At 42.2% G+C, this 14806-nt stretch overlaps 1 protein-coding gene across 3 annotated transcripts in view; it reads right to left on the minus strand.

Moving 5' to 3' along the window:
- The window catches only part of PIGU (phosphatidylinositol glycan anchor biosynthesis class U), a 106777-nt gene that overhangs the window by 78385 nt on the left and 13586 nt on the right, over window positions 1–14806 (minus strand). For all 3 annotated transcript variants that reach the window (XM_008021436.3, XM_008021444.3, XM_008021426.3), the window contains exons 3-4: window positions 6674–6733; window positions 5554–5616 (exon numbers count right to left, since the gene is read on the minus strand). In XM_008021436.3, coding sequence (XP_008019627.1) covers window positions 5554–5616; window positions 6674–6733 — 123 coding nt within the window. The remainder of the gene's footprint in view (window positions 1–5553; window positions 5617–6673; window positions 6734–14806) is intronic.

Below are 14806 nucleotides of genomic sequence, written 5' to 3' on the forward strand. Positions count from 1 at the left end.
AGTTCCATCCATGAAGAAGTATTTTCAAGCAAGGTAGAATGATCCCAAATGTCACAGTATCTTGGGTTATGTTTTACTTCCACAGAGGAGGTGTAGAATGGCCATGATGATCAAGAGGAGGAAAGCTGGGTGTGGGTGGGCATCTGGATAGTTAATAAGGAGCGGGATGGGGGTGGAAAGCTCTTGCCTTCTGCTGGTGGGTCCCAACAAGTTCATGGGTGTGTTCCAGAATGAAAAAAAGGTAGGCACCCTTATAAGCAAACATGGGTCAGAATATAGATGAGAAAGCCTCTCAACCCAAAATTGGTGGCCCTGTTGATTTAATGATCAAAGAATCTCATTTAGACAATATAAAATCAATGCTGCCATCTATTAGAAAACAGAGTATTTCAGAGGAGCCAAGATAGCTAGTGCTTAACTGTGAATGATTAAAAATTTAATGATGTAAAAAGCAAATCACACTAGAATATACACTGCATTGTGCTATTTACACAAAGTTAAAAGCATGTAAAATAATACTATGTGTTATTTAGTAACATATATAGTAAAAGTCAAGGCCATGTGTGTGGATGATAACCACTAGATTCAGAACAGTGGTACTGGGTAGGAGGGGAAATAGGGAGATGAAAGTATCGGAGAGAGAGAGAGCTGTAGGAGTAAATTTTTTTCAGCCTGAAAATAGGTTCAAAAGTATGTATTATGCTTTATCTATTTTTGCATGTCTTAGGTCTTTCAAAACTAAAAAAAAAATTAACCAAAAAATATTTTTAGAAGACCATCTTTCAGTTCAAAAGAAAATCAAGAAGTCATCACAGGAATAGATTTCTTGCATAGGTTTAGGTAAAGACTTAATCTAAAAACCTGAAACAAACTTCAAAAACCTCCCTTTGATCATCTCTGTTCTTCTCAGTTGGCAGAGTCCAAGTTAAGTGGTGGGAATTACCAGTAAGATTTATGGTGCCATTCACAGCTAGGGTTGTTTAATTAAAAGGACAAAATATAAACCAAGGTGCTTTTATCACAAAGAAGGGGGCTGGCTCAGCAATCAAGTGCTTAGTGAGGACAGCTGCAGCAGTGGTAGCAGGAAGGAGGCCTCACTAGCTAAGAGGTCGAGAGTTCTGCAGCAAAAACAAGGCCACCTGGAATGGGTGAGATCCACAAAGAAGGCTGTGAGAAAGGAATGGATTTCATCCAGGGGCAACCAGAGAGACAGGTGGGAATGCAGACCCATTCCCCAGGCTGGAAGCCAGCCAGCAGGGCTGCACTGAGAGAACGAAGCAACTACCAGGGATGTGTACATCCTGGGCAAAGGTGACACTGAGCCAGTAATGGAAGATAAGTACTTCCTTATAACCACAATCTTCTCAAATACTTTAAAACAGAAAGATCTGAAAGGAGTCTCCAGGTGGGAAGGCACACAGATCAACAATCCCCACATTCTCAGCTTTCTTGTCTCCCTCAATTTCACCAGTACAGGCACTGTTACGGCTCTCCTCATAGGCCCAATATCAGCTCCCCTAAGTGTAGACAAAATCCCTTTTAAAAATCCCTATTGCATCCAGCTAGAGACAGGAAAGTGGCTAAAATCAATGGAAATTTTTAAAATTATACACACGTGTGCACGTGCACACACACGCACACCCCTCAATAAAATATAAAATGAAATTAGAGTATACATTAAAATCTGAAGATCAATATTTCCAGATACATTCATTAGTCTTGACAATGACAAGATTAAAAACAATGACAGGAAAGATTAAAAGTGATGTGAAGGGTAGTGACCTGGATATCTTACCTTTGTGATCACTAATCAGCTTGTAGACAGATGGTATGCTTTTCCATATGTATGTTATATGAAAAAATTAAAATGTTTTAATTTAAAAAAATATCCAGGGTGGAGTCTTCCTTTCTTTCCACCCACTCCTCTATACAGCCCTTTCCTTGTCCCCTGAAACATAGGTTTTACAAGGACATAATTCCCCTATTTCAAATAAAGGGCATTTTCTTTTTTTTTTTCTTGGGAGATAAGTCTTGCTCTGTCGCCAGGCTGGAGTGCAGTGTTGGGATCTCAGCTCACTGCAACCTCCGCCTCCCAGGTTCAAGCGATTTTCCTGTCTCAGCCTCCTGAGTAGCTGGGATTACAGGCACCCGCCACCACACCCGGCTAATTTTTGTACTTTTAGTAGAGATGGGGTTTCACCATGTTGGTCAGGTTGGTCTTCAACTCCTGACCTTGTGATCTGCCCGCCTCAGCCTCCCAAAGTGTTCGGATTACAGGCGTGAGCCACAGCGCCCGGCTATAAAGGGCTTTTTCTAATCATTGAAGCTGCATCTACTTTCATTTGTGTTCCCCAAAACTATGGTGGGGTGGGGGAGAGGAAACACTCCATCCCTGTCCCTACTTCTCTCCAACTGTTAGCCTCAGCACATTCCAAATTTAGGAGCCTAGCCTCCAAATTTACAACCCGCTATGCATATTAAGGGGACACAGGTTTTTATCACCCATTATCAAACCACCTGCAGCTCTCTTAACACAAATTCTGAGTTCCAAACAAGAAGCATCATCTCAGCAAAGGACAGACTAGACTAACATTGTTTTTGTCAAGTGAGATAGATGTAAAATGTCATGATAACCAACTGGTCACCATCGGCATTCAGCCCGAAGGCTAACAGCTGGAGAGGAGGTGGGGGTGCAGTCCCGTCTCTGCCCTATAGTTCTCCCCGATGCATCTGTGTGTAGACACAGTTTCATTACCAAGGATAAAAAGACTCAAATCCCACCAAGATTTAAATACTTCCCAGACTATGTGATATGAACCCTTCTGACAAAGGGGAGAAGATTTAGAGGAAGACATGCTGCTATCCAATCTAAATCAACAGTAGTATGTTAGTATCATCAAAATCTGCCATTTAGAATGAGTTAACTTTTGACACAGAACACATAAAACTCCTATTCTGATGAAGAAACCTAATGTTCTAATAATATGAACTCTAAAAGTGGAAAAACAAAAACACTCCAAATTTTACTTGTCTTGGTGATACCAGAATGTCTTGGTGCACTAAAAACCAGGGTATTGACAAGATCATTTGGCTTTCTCTCTCCCTCTTTAAATCATGCAAAGAAAAAAACCCAAAAATCTCTATATATTTCCAAATAAACTCAGAAATAACAAATGAATTAAAATTATTGGTGCTCTAAATTAAAGGCATCTCTCCTATTGACATTGAAACCTGACTTTGTTAGGCAATTAACTGAAACCTAGTTTCATTGCTTCCTCATAAACCACCTCTACCATTAAATATTGTTTTGTTTTGAGACAGTGTTTCACTCTGTCACTCAGGCAGGAGTGCAGTGGCACGACCACAGCTCACTGCAGCTGTGACCTCCCATGCTCAAGCCATCCTCCTGTCTCAGCCTCCAGAGTAGCTGGGACCTCAGGCACATACCACCACTCCTGGCTAATTTTTTAAAAAAATTTTTGTAGAGACAGGGTCCCACTATGTTGCCCAGGCTGGTCTTCAGCAAAAAATTGTTTTAATTGGGGAGCGTAGGAAGTTTTTTTTATGAGAATTGAGCAGGGAAAAAAAATACATATGGCATTAGCATCTAATCAACTTCCATTAAAACACATTTTAGTTTTATATTTTGGTTATTAAGATCTGGGTAATTGTGGTCTTAGATGAAAGCTACAAATCCTCCCTCAGATATTCGTATCTATATCATACACACACATATATCTCTCTCACATAAATATACGTGCACACACACATATGTATCTCACATATATATATATGCACACACACCGGTTTATTTTTTCCCTATTTTTTTATTTTTATTTTATTTATTTTTTTTGAGATACAGACAGCGGCAGGATCCTGGCTCACTGCAATCTCCACCTCCCTGGTTCAAATGATTCTCATGCCTCAGCCTCCCAAGTAGCTGGGATTACAGGTGCACGCCATCACACTCAGCTAATCTTTGTATTATTGGTAGAGACTGTCTACCTACCCAACCTATCTCAGAGAAGAAAATAGTCACTGCTAATTTATCTCTGAATTCCTCAGCTTATGAATCCCATGCCCAATTATTTCATCTATGGCCCTCAAGAGAATCCTATTAAAGCATTTCATCTCAGCCCCTAAAGTTTTCAAGATATGCTCCATTAGTTTAAGATATGTACTCCCTGGTCTTGGTGATACTAAGTCTCTAAAATATAGTTCTTAATTTTACGGGAAGAGTCAAAGACTCCACACTAGTAACAGTTATGAACTCTCAGTAACAATGACATACGCACATACACATATAATTCTTCATACCATTTCCATGGTTTCATAGGTCCATTAAGGCTATAAATGAACCCCAAGTTAAGAACCCTCAGTCTAGATACTTTTAAAAATCTCTCTGAGGTCTAAAATTCTAGAATTCACTAGCTTCATCTGTCACTGATGACCAGTGACACAGAAAAGCAGACTGCTATTTCTGGTTTTATTAGTAACAAAAGCTAAAATGAACCACAAACATTCAATGCCAATGAGATGCAGCCTTATTTCACCCCAGCCTAAATCTTCTCTCTCGGTGGCTCCCAGCCTATCAAGGAGTATTATAGCCATATAACTACATGGGTGGTACAGAAGATTAATCTGTTAACTTTCTCAGATCCCAGGAAAAGAAGAATGGTCCCACTATGCAATTCCCCTTGGCTATTACATATGGATTAAGACTGAAGTTTATCTCAGGCATTTAATACATGCTAAATTTTCCAATTAAGATTACTTTCTGCAGGGAGACAGAAATGATACTGAGAATCCAATTTTACCTCAGATAGGCGTAACAGTGACTTAAAACTGTATTTCTCTTCCTTTGCAAAAAAAAAAAAAAAAAAAGACTGGTGAAAGGACTGGAAGATTTTTAAGGGTACTCATTAATGACAGATAATATAACTGTTGTTCAGCGCTACTCCAGAAGTCTGAACTTGCACAGGTATGTGGATATTAATAGTTATTAATAAGTTACATAGATGGCCGGGCACGGTGGCTCAAGCCTGTAATCCCAGCACTTTGGGAGGCCGAGGCGGGTGGATCACAAGGTCAGGAGATCGAGACCATCCTGGCTAAGATGGTGAAACCCCGTCTCTACTAAAAATACAAAAAACTAGCCGGGCGAGGTGGCAGGCGCCTGTAGTCCCAGCTACTCAGAGGCTGAGGAGGGAGAATGGCGTGAACCCGGGAGGCGGAGCTTGCAGTGAGCTGAGATCGCGCCACTGCACTCCAGCCTGGGTGACACAGCGAGACCCTGTCTCAAAAAAAAAAAAAAAAAAAAAAAGCTACATAGATTAGATGAAGCTGACCCTTCTTTATCTGTTAGTAAAGCTGTCTTGTCGGTTTGGGGTTGATCATTCCACGGCTGGCTCAACAGGCCAGAATTCTCACCATCACTTCCTAGCACTTTAAAGCAGCCAGATCCTTAAGTATAAGATCTTTGATTCTTTGTAATAACAAAGACCAGAAGGTTACCAAATTCCACCAGCATTGTCCCACTCACAAACTACTTACCACAACTTTATTGAAGTCCTGGATTGCAAAATACAGGGCAATAGCAGTGAGTGCATCAGTTATCTGTCAAAAGAAAGACAAATAATAGGAAATAGAACACAGTTAGTAAGTGTAAGAGTACTAGAGTGCTACCAGGGCTTGGAGTTTTGAGATAGTGATGGACTACCCAGTACTGGACTCTTACAAACAGGCAGAACTTCAACCCTCACTTTGACTACCCAAAGATAAGGCCCATTCAGGGAGAGTGAACTAGAAATCCCTGAGGATCAGGACCCATCTAGGTTCACTTCAGTTTAGTGGCCCACGTCTGCTCTAGAACTGCAAGTTACTTACGCTTTTTGTAAAATGGAAATAATACCCACTGCTTTGCAGGCCTGATGTATGTCAAGTGCCTAGCATACACAGTAGGTCCTCAATAAATAGCATTCGTTATAATTACTAAGGAAGACCTCAGTGGGCTTCCTGGGTATTTCTTGACTCAAATTTTCAATGCCAGACAACAGTTTCAAATTGCTATGCTCTCAAAACATAGACCTGTCATCTCAATTCTGAAGCTTCTTGCCCCTGAAAGCCTCAAGTCTGTGTCCTCTTCTTCCATAATGACTCACAGAATCTCTTGGCAAAATGCTTAGGAAATTCAGAATGCCCTCCACACTGGCATCACAATTAAAGCCGATCACAGAATCTCGGAGCTAGAAAATGCAAGACTATATATAGCCCAGAAACCAAATTCTAAAAACAGTAAGTATTTGGAACTGTTTACACATCAGAAACTATTCCTCACACTTCCATAATACTGCCACAGTTCCATGAATTCAAAGTAAAGACATAAATTTTTGCTTTTATTTTCTGAGAAACTCCTGTGTTCCTTAGATTTTTTTTTTTTTTTCTTAAAAAAAAAAGATGACAAGCTGGGCACTGTGGCATGTGCCCATAGTCCCAGCAGCTGAAGAGGCTGAAATGGGAGGACCACTTAAGTCCAGGAGTTCAAGACCAGCCTGGGCAACACAGTGAGACCGCATCTTAGAAAAGAAAAAAAAAGAGAGAGAGAGAGAGAGAGGCAATAAACCATAAAATTTAAAAATATATACACACCAATTTTATATGGAAGGTTACTTACCATAAACACCAATTCAGCATAGTCAATTAGGAAATGAAAGAGGTATATTATCAATGGAGTCTGCAGAAAAAAAAACAGACATGTAAAAAAAAATAAGTTAAACCTTACTATTACCAGTTTCCAGAGTAGGGAGTGGGGAGAAAACTATTATGTCAGCAAACTATTATGCCAGTATTCTCCTTCCTGGAATACTGTTCTTTGCCAGCTGGCCAGTGTGCATATGGTGGAGAATAATTTCGTATCACTGGACCATTTTGTGCTGCTGGAACTATCTGTTGAATTGAGTAAAGGAAATAAAGTCTGATGTGTTAAATATCCATTAAAGAATAGTAAATGCACTGGCCGGGCGTGGTGGCTCACACCTGTAATCCCAGCACTTTGGGAGGCCGAGGCGGGCAGATCACGAAGTCAGGAGATGGAAACTAACATGGTGAAATCCCGTCTCTACTAAAAATACAAAAAAATTAGCTGGGCATGGTGGTGGGTGCCTGTAGTCCCAGCTACTCAGGAGACTGAGGCAGGAGAATGGCCTGAATCCGGGAGGCGGAGCTTGCAGTGAGCCGGTGTCGCGCCACTGCCCTCCAGCCTGGGCGACAGAGCAAGACTCTGTCTCAAAAAAAAAAAAAAAAGGTCAACATACTAAAGGTAAGAGGTGAATTGTAGTTCTAAGACATATATAACAGCCAAGGGGAATTCTACAACAGAACAAGACTGCTGACTTCATTTCACTCACAAAATGAGCTTCTTCTGTTCTCTGATAAGTTTGTATAATATTTTTTATTTATTTTCTTGAGAACAATTCAGAAAAGACTAATGTTATTTCTTCCTCAAAGATTTGGGAAAATGCACTCACTGTGAAGCCATCTCTGCCTGGATTTTGAGAGAAGAGTTTAAATTACAGATTCAATTTCTTTCACAGATAAACATTCAGATTTGCTGTTTTTTCTTTGTCAATATAGGTAAGTTGTGTTTTTCTAGGAATTTGTCCATTTCATCTAAATTTTCAAGCTTACTGACAAAATTGTTCATAGTATTTCATTTTTTATTGTTTAAGGCAATACATTTTCCTACGAGTACGGATTTAGTTGCATCACACAAGTTTTGATGTTGGGTTTTTTTGAGATGGAGTCTTGTTCTGTCACCCAGGATGGAGTGCAATGACATGATCTTGGCTCACTGCAACCTCTGCCTCCCGGGTTCAAGTGATTCTCCTGCCTCAGCCTCCCAAGTAGCTGGGCTTACAGACGCCTGCCACCATGCCCAGCTAATTTTTGGATTTTTAGTAGAGACGGGGTTTCACCATGTTGGTCAGGCTGGTCTGGAACTCCTAACCTCAAGTGATCCACCTGCCTCAGACTCCCAAACTGCTGGCATTACAGGTGGGAGCAACTGCGCCCAGCCATTTTCTTCAATATCATTCAATTGAAAATATATTCTAATTGCCAGTAACATTTCTTCTTTGAGACTACTTTAAAATGTACCATGCTCAATTTCCAAATACTTAGGAGTTTTCTTTTTTCTTTTTTTTTTTTGAGACAGAGTCTTGCACTGTTGCCAGGGCTGGTGTGCAGTGGCATGATCTCGCTTGTTGCAACCTCTGCCTCCATGGTTCAAATGATTCTCCTGCCTCAGCCTCCCCAGTAGCTAGGATTACAGGTGCCAGTCCCCACACCTGGCTAATTTTTTAAATTATTTATATATTTATTTTGAGATGGGGTTTCACTGTTGTTGCTCAGGTTGGAGTGCAATGACACAATCTCAGCTCACCGCAACCTCCACCTCCTGGGTTCAAGCAATTCTCCTGCCTCAGCCACCACGCCTGGCTAATTTTGTATTTTTAGTAGAGACGGGGTTTCTCCATGTTGGTCAGGCTAGTCTCGAACTCCCGATCTCAGGGGACCCACCCACCTCGGCCTCCCATAGTGCTGAGATTACAGGTGTGAGGCATCGTGCCCGGCCATTTTTGTTTGTTTGTTTGAGACGGAGTCTTGCACTGTTGCCCAGGCTAGAGTGCAGTGGCACAATCTCGGCTCACTGCAACCTCCACCTCCCAGGTTCAAGTGATTCTCCTGCCCCAGCCTCCCAAGTAGCTGGGATTACAGCCGCGTGCCACCGCACCTGGCTAATTTTTGTATTTTTAGTAGAGATGGGGTTTTACCATCTTGGCCAGGCTGGTCTCAAACTCCTGACCCGCCTCAGCCTCCCAAAGTGCTGGGATTACAGGTGTGAGCCACTGCACCCGGCCTAATTTTTTTTGTATTTTCAGTAGAGATGGAGTTTTACTATGTTGGCCAGGCTGGTCTCAATCTCCTGACCTCATGATCCACCTGCCCTGGCCTCCCATTCTTTTTATATTTTTGTAATTTCTTTCTGGCTTAACTCTATTGTGGTAATAGAAAATACACTATATGATTGCAATCATTTAAAATGTGTTGTGACTTGCTTAACAATCCATTATATGGTCAACTTTGATAAGTACTGCAGGTACATTTGAATATGCATACTAACACCTATGGCTGCATCATTCTATATATGACATGTAGGTTCAGTTTGCTAATGATTTGTTCAAATCTTCTATATCCTTATTAATTTTTTTGGTCTGTTTGTTCTATCACTGATTGAAAGAGGGATGTTAAAAATCACCCAGTCAGGCACAGTGGCTCATGTCAGTAATCTCAGCACTTTGTGGGGCTAAGGTGGGAGAATCACCTAAGCCTAGGCATTTGAGAACAGCCTGGACAACATAGTGGAACCGTGCCTCTATAAAATATTTTAAAAATTAGCCAGCTGACCTAGCATGCACCTGTAATCCTTGAGAATTGCTTGAGCCCAGAGAGGTGGAGGCTGCAGTGAGCCTGTTTGTGCTGCTGCATTCCAGCCTGGGCAACAAAGTAAGACCCTGTCTCTCTCTTTTTTTTTTTTTTTTAGATGGAGTCTCGCTCTGTCGCCCAGGCTGGAGTGCAGTGGCCGGATCTCAGCTCACTGCAAGCTCCGCCTCCCGGGTTTACGCCATTCTCCTGCCTCAGCCTCCCGAGTAGCTGGGACTGCAGGCGCCCGCCACCTCGTCTGGCTAGATTTTTGTATTTTTTAGTAGAGACGGGGTTTCACTGGGTTAGCCAGGATGGTCTCGATCTCCTGACCTCGTGATCTACCCGTCTCGGCCTCCCAAAGTGCAGGGATTACAGGCTTGAGCCACCGCGCCCGGCCTGACCCTGTCTCTTAGATGCAGTTCTATGTAGAATTACTATATCTTCTGGGTGCAGTGATCTTTTTATCATTATAAAATAATCCTCTTCATCTCTAGTAAGGTTTCTTGTCTTAAAATGTTCTTGATCTGATAGTATAGTTACATCAGCCTCTTTGGGCTGTCGGCATAATAGTTTTTTTCTGTCATTTTACTTTCCACCTTTCTGTGTCCTTATATGAAAAATTTTTTGTTTTTGTTTTTGGGTTTTTTTTTTTCTGAGACAAAGTCTCACTCTGTCGGCCAGGCAGGAATGCAGTGGCATGATCATGACTCACTGAAGCCTTGACCTCCCAGACTCAGGTGACCCCCCCCACCTTACCCTCCTGAGTAGGTGAGACTACAGATGTGTGCCACCACACCCACATAATTTTTGTATTTTTTGTAGAGACAGAGTTTCGCCATGTTGCCCAAGCTGGTCTTGAACTCCTGGGCTCAAGCAATCCGCCTGCCTCAGCCTCCCAAAGTTTTAGGATTACAGGCATGAACCACTGCACCTGACCTAAGATGTGACTGATTGACTGATTGATTGATTGATTGCTTTAGAGACGGAGTCTCACTCTATCCCCAGGCTGGAGTGCAGTGGCACGATCTCAGCTCACTGCAACCTCCACCTCCCAGGTTCACGCCATTCTCCTTTCTCAGCCTCCCGAGTAGCTGGGACTACAGGCACGTGCCACCATGCCCAGCTGATTTTCTGTATTTTTAGTAGAGATGGGGTTTCACCGTCTTAGCCAGGATGGTCTCGAACTCCTGACCTCGTGAGCTGCCTGGATTGGCCTCCCAAAGTGCTATGATTACAGGCATGAGCCACCGTGCCTGGCCTGAGCATTTTTATTTTGAACTTATGTTCAAAATTACCTATGTTTTTCTTCAACTTCTTCCTACTTGGTTTTGTAGAGCTTTCTGAATAAAAATCTTAGTAAATTTTGAACAAAATTTCACCCATAATCTCCTCAAATACTGATTCTGCCCCATTCTGTCTCTTCTCCCATTCTAGAACTCCACTGATGTATCAGTTGGGCTGTTTTACTGAGTTTCAGATCTCTTACTTTTTTTTTTTTTTTCCTTCTGTTTTCTATCCTTTTCTCTTCAAGCTTCAATCTAGGTATTTTCAACAGACTTTATCTTCCATATTACTAATCTTCTCTTTAGCTTTGTATAATCTGCTGCTAAATTCATCTATACATTCTTTTTTTTTTTTTTTTTGAGACGGAGTCTCGCTCTGTCACCCAGGTTGGAATGCAGTGGCGCGATCTCGGCTCACTGCAACTTCCGCCTCCCAGGTTCAAGCGCCCAGGTTCAAGTGATTCTCCTACGTCAGCCTCCTGAGTAGCTAGGATTACAGGCGTCTGCCACCATGTCTGATTTTTGTATTTTTAGTAGAAACAGAGTTTTACCATGTTGGCTAGACTGGTTTCGAACTCCTGGCCTTAAGTTATCTGCCCACCTTGGCCTCCCAAAGTGCTGGTATTATAGGCGTGAGCCACTGCATCTGGCTGATCACAGCTATTTTAAAGTCCAAGTAGTTTGACAACTTCAATATCTAAATCACCTGTAAATCTGTTTTTATTGTCTATTTTTTTTCTGTCTCTTATTATGCTTGGTAATGTTTTTCCTTTTTTTTTTTTTGAGAAGGGGTCATTCTGTCATCCAGTCTGGAGTGCAATGGCGTGAACTCAGCTCACTGCAACCTGTCTCCCAGGTTCAAGTGATTCTCCTGCCTCAGCCTCCCAAGTAGCTGGGACTACAGGCATGCACCACCATGCCTAATTTTTGTACTTTTAGTAGAGACAGGGTTTCACTACGTTGCTCTGGTTGGTCTTGAACTCCTGACCTCAGGTGATCCACCAGCCTTGGCCTCCCAAAGTACTGGGATTACAGGTGTGAGCCACCATGCCTAGTCAATGATTAGTAATGTTTTATTGAATGACAGATATTGTGTATGAAAAACTACAGCAGCTCAGATGAGGGTATTTTCTTCTGGAAAAGATTTCTTTAAGCTGGTAATTACAATATAGTTGTTTCACTTTAGGGATTGAGCTAATTTGAAGCCGGATTTAGTCTTCGTAAAACTAGTCTATGTTGGTCTACCCTTACTCCTAGAGTGTAGTCCTTCAGAAGTTCCAGGCTAAAGGCAAGCCCTTTACCAGAGCCTTGCCATTTTGGCTGGTCCTGCACTCAAATTTTTATTTCCCCAGCACCCTGAGACTGCCAATAGCTCTGCTGAACTTCTTGGTCTCTAGCCAGTCAATTTCTGTTCTGCTTCTCTGCCTGTGTCACTTACAAATTGGTAAATGCTTCAAGGACAAAGCAGCTCAGACTGTTCGTATTACTTTTTGTACTTTCCCCTCTGGGATCTTAGTCCCTGGAGTCCTGGCTATCTTGGTACTTTCCAATGCCTTCCAGCAGATGTGGTTTTTTTCTTTTTTTCATAGTCATCCTGCTTTTCTAGTTGTTCTTGGAAGGTAGGTTGGTCTGCTACTGCAAACCCATTCACCAATCCACCAGAACCAGTAGGAAATGTATGACTTGGTTTTAGTGAGCCCATGCTGATGACTCAGGAGCACCTCTTCCCAACACTAAACCATATGCACGAATGTGTCCGATAACATTATAGAGGTTACTGACAGGCTTTTTAGTGAGAACAAGTTAGCATGGTAGAAAGAACAAAGACTCTGGTGTCAGATTCTCATTTAAATCCAGGTTCCAGACAGCTCCGGTGGCTCACACCTGCAATCACAACACTTTAGGAGGCCGAGGTGGGAGGATCACTTGAGGCCAGGAGGTTGAGACCATCCTGGGCAACAAAGTGAGACCCCCATCTCTATGAAAAAAAAAAAAAAAAAAAAAAAAATTAGCTGGGAGTGGTAGCATGCATCTGTAGTCCCAGAGATTTGGTTTGTTTTTATTTTTGTTTTTTGAGTCATGGTTTTACTCTGTTGCCCAGGCTGGGGTGCAGAGGTATAATCATGGCTCACTGCAGCTTAGACCTTCCAGAATCAAGTGATCCTCCTACCTCAGCGACCTGAGTAACTAGAACTACAGGCACATGCCACCACAACCAGCTATTTTTTTTTTTTCCTGGGGGAAGAGACAGAGTCTCACTATGTTGCCCAGGCTTGTCTTAAACTCCTAGGCTCAAGCAATCCTCCCACCTTGTCCTCCCAAAGTGCTAGGATTACAGACATAAGCCACCGTGCCTGGCCTCAATTTGACAAATTTTGACCTATGTGTACATCCGAAAAACCATTACAATCAAGAAAGTGAACATATCCATCATTCCCAAGTTTATTAATTTTAATGCTCATCCCAAGGAACCATCTTTGTTTCAGTGATTTTCACTATTAGTTTTGTTTTCTACCCTTTGTTTCTACTCAGATCTTTACTATTTCTTTTAATCTGCTTACTTTGAATATAATTTTATCTTTTCCTAGTTTCTTAAGGTAGAAGCTGTGGTCATTGACTTGAGGTCTTCTTTTCTAATATAAGCATTTGGTGCTATAAATCTCTCCCTAAGAACTACTTAGTGACATCCCACATATTTTGATGGGTTGTGTTTCATTTTCATTCATTTCAAAATACTTTCTAATTTCCTTTCTGATTTCTTCTTTGATCCATGGGTTAATTAAGAATATGTTGCCGGGCTCGGTGGCTCAAGCCTGTAATCCCAGCACTTTGGGAGGCCGAAACGGGTAGATCACGAGGTCAGGAGATTGAGACCATCCTGGCTAACACGGTGAAATCCCATCTCTACTAAAAAATACAAAAAACTAGCCAGGCGTGGTGGCGGGCACCTGTAGTCCCAGCTACTCGGGAGGCTGAGGCAGGAGAATGGCATAAACCTGGGAGGCGGAGCTTGCAGTGAGCCGAGATCCGGCCACTGCACTCCAGCCTGGGTGACAGAGCAAGACTCCGTCTCAAAAAACAAAACAAAACAAAAGAATATGTTACTGGGGGGCCGGGCGCAGTGGCTCACGCCTATAATCCCAGCACTTTGGGAGGCCGAGACGGGCGGATCACGAGGTCAGGAGATTGAGACCATCCTGGCTAACATGGTGAAACCCCGTCTCTACTAAAACTACAAAAAATTAGCCAGGTGCAGTGGCGGGTGCCTGTAGTCCCAGCTACACGGGAGGCTGAGGTAGGAGAATGGCGTGAACCCAGTAGGTGGAGCTTGCAGTGAGCCAAGATTGCGCCACTGCACTCCAGCCTGTGCAACAGAGCAATATTCCGTCTCAAAAAAAAAAAAAGAATATGTTACTGGGTTTCTAAATATTTGGGGATTCTCTAGATATCCTTCTTTTATTTCTTATTTAATTCAGTTGTTTCAACTGTGGTCACAGAATATATTTTGTCTAACTTGAATTCTTTTAAATTTATTGAACCTTGTTTTATAGACCAGAATGTGGTCTATCTTGCAAATATTCCATGTACATTTGAAAGAATTATGTGTTTTGCTGTTGTTGGATGGAGTGTTCTATAAATGACAACGAGGTCAAGTTGGGTTTTTGTGTTTTTTTTTTGAGATGGAGTCTAGCTTTGCTGCCCAGGCTGGAACGCAGTAGCACTATCTAGGGTCACTGCAACCTCCGCCTCCCAGGTTCAAGCGATTCTCTTGCCTCAGCCTCCCAAGTAGCTGTGATTATAGGTGCACACCACCACACCCAGCTAATTTTTGTATTTTTAGCAGAGACAGGGTTTCATCATGTTGGTCAGGCTGGTCTCAAACTCCTGACCTCAAGTGATCCACCCGTCTTGGCCTCCTAAAGTGCTAAGATTACAGGCATGAGCCACCACGTCCAGCCCAAGTTGGTTGTTATTCAAGTCTTTTATATACTTGCTGATTTTCTGTCTGCTTGTACTACCAATCATTGAGAAAGGTATAT

The sequence above is a fragment of the Chlorocebus sabaeus genome, chromosome 2, assembly GCF_047675955.1.
Source record: "Chlorocebus sabaeus isolate Y175 chromosome 2, mChlSab1.0.hap1, whole genome shotgun sequence".
NCBI lineage: Eukaryota > Metazoa > Chordata > Mammalia > Primates > Cercopithecidae > Chlorocebus > Chlorocebus sabaeus.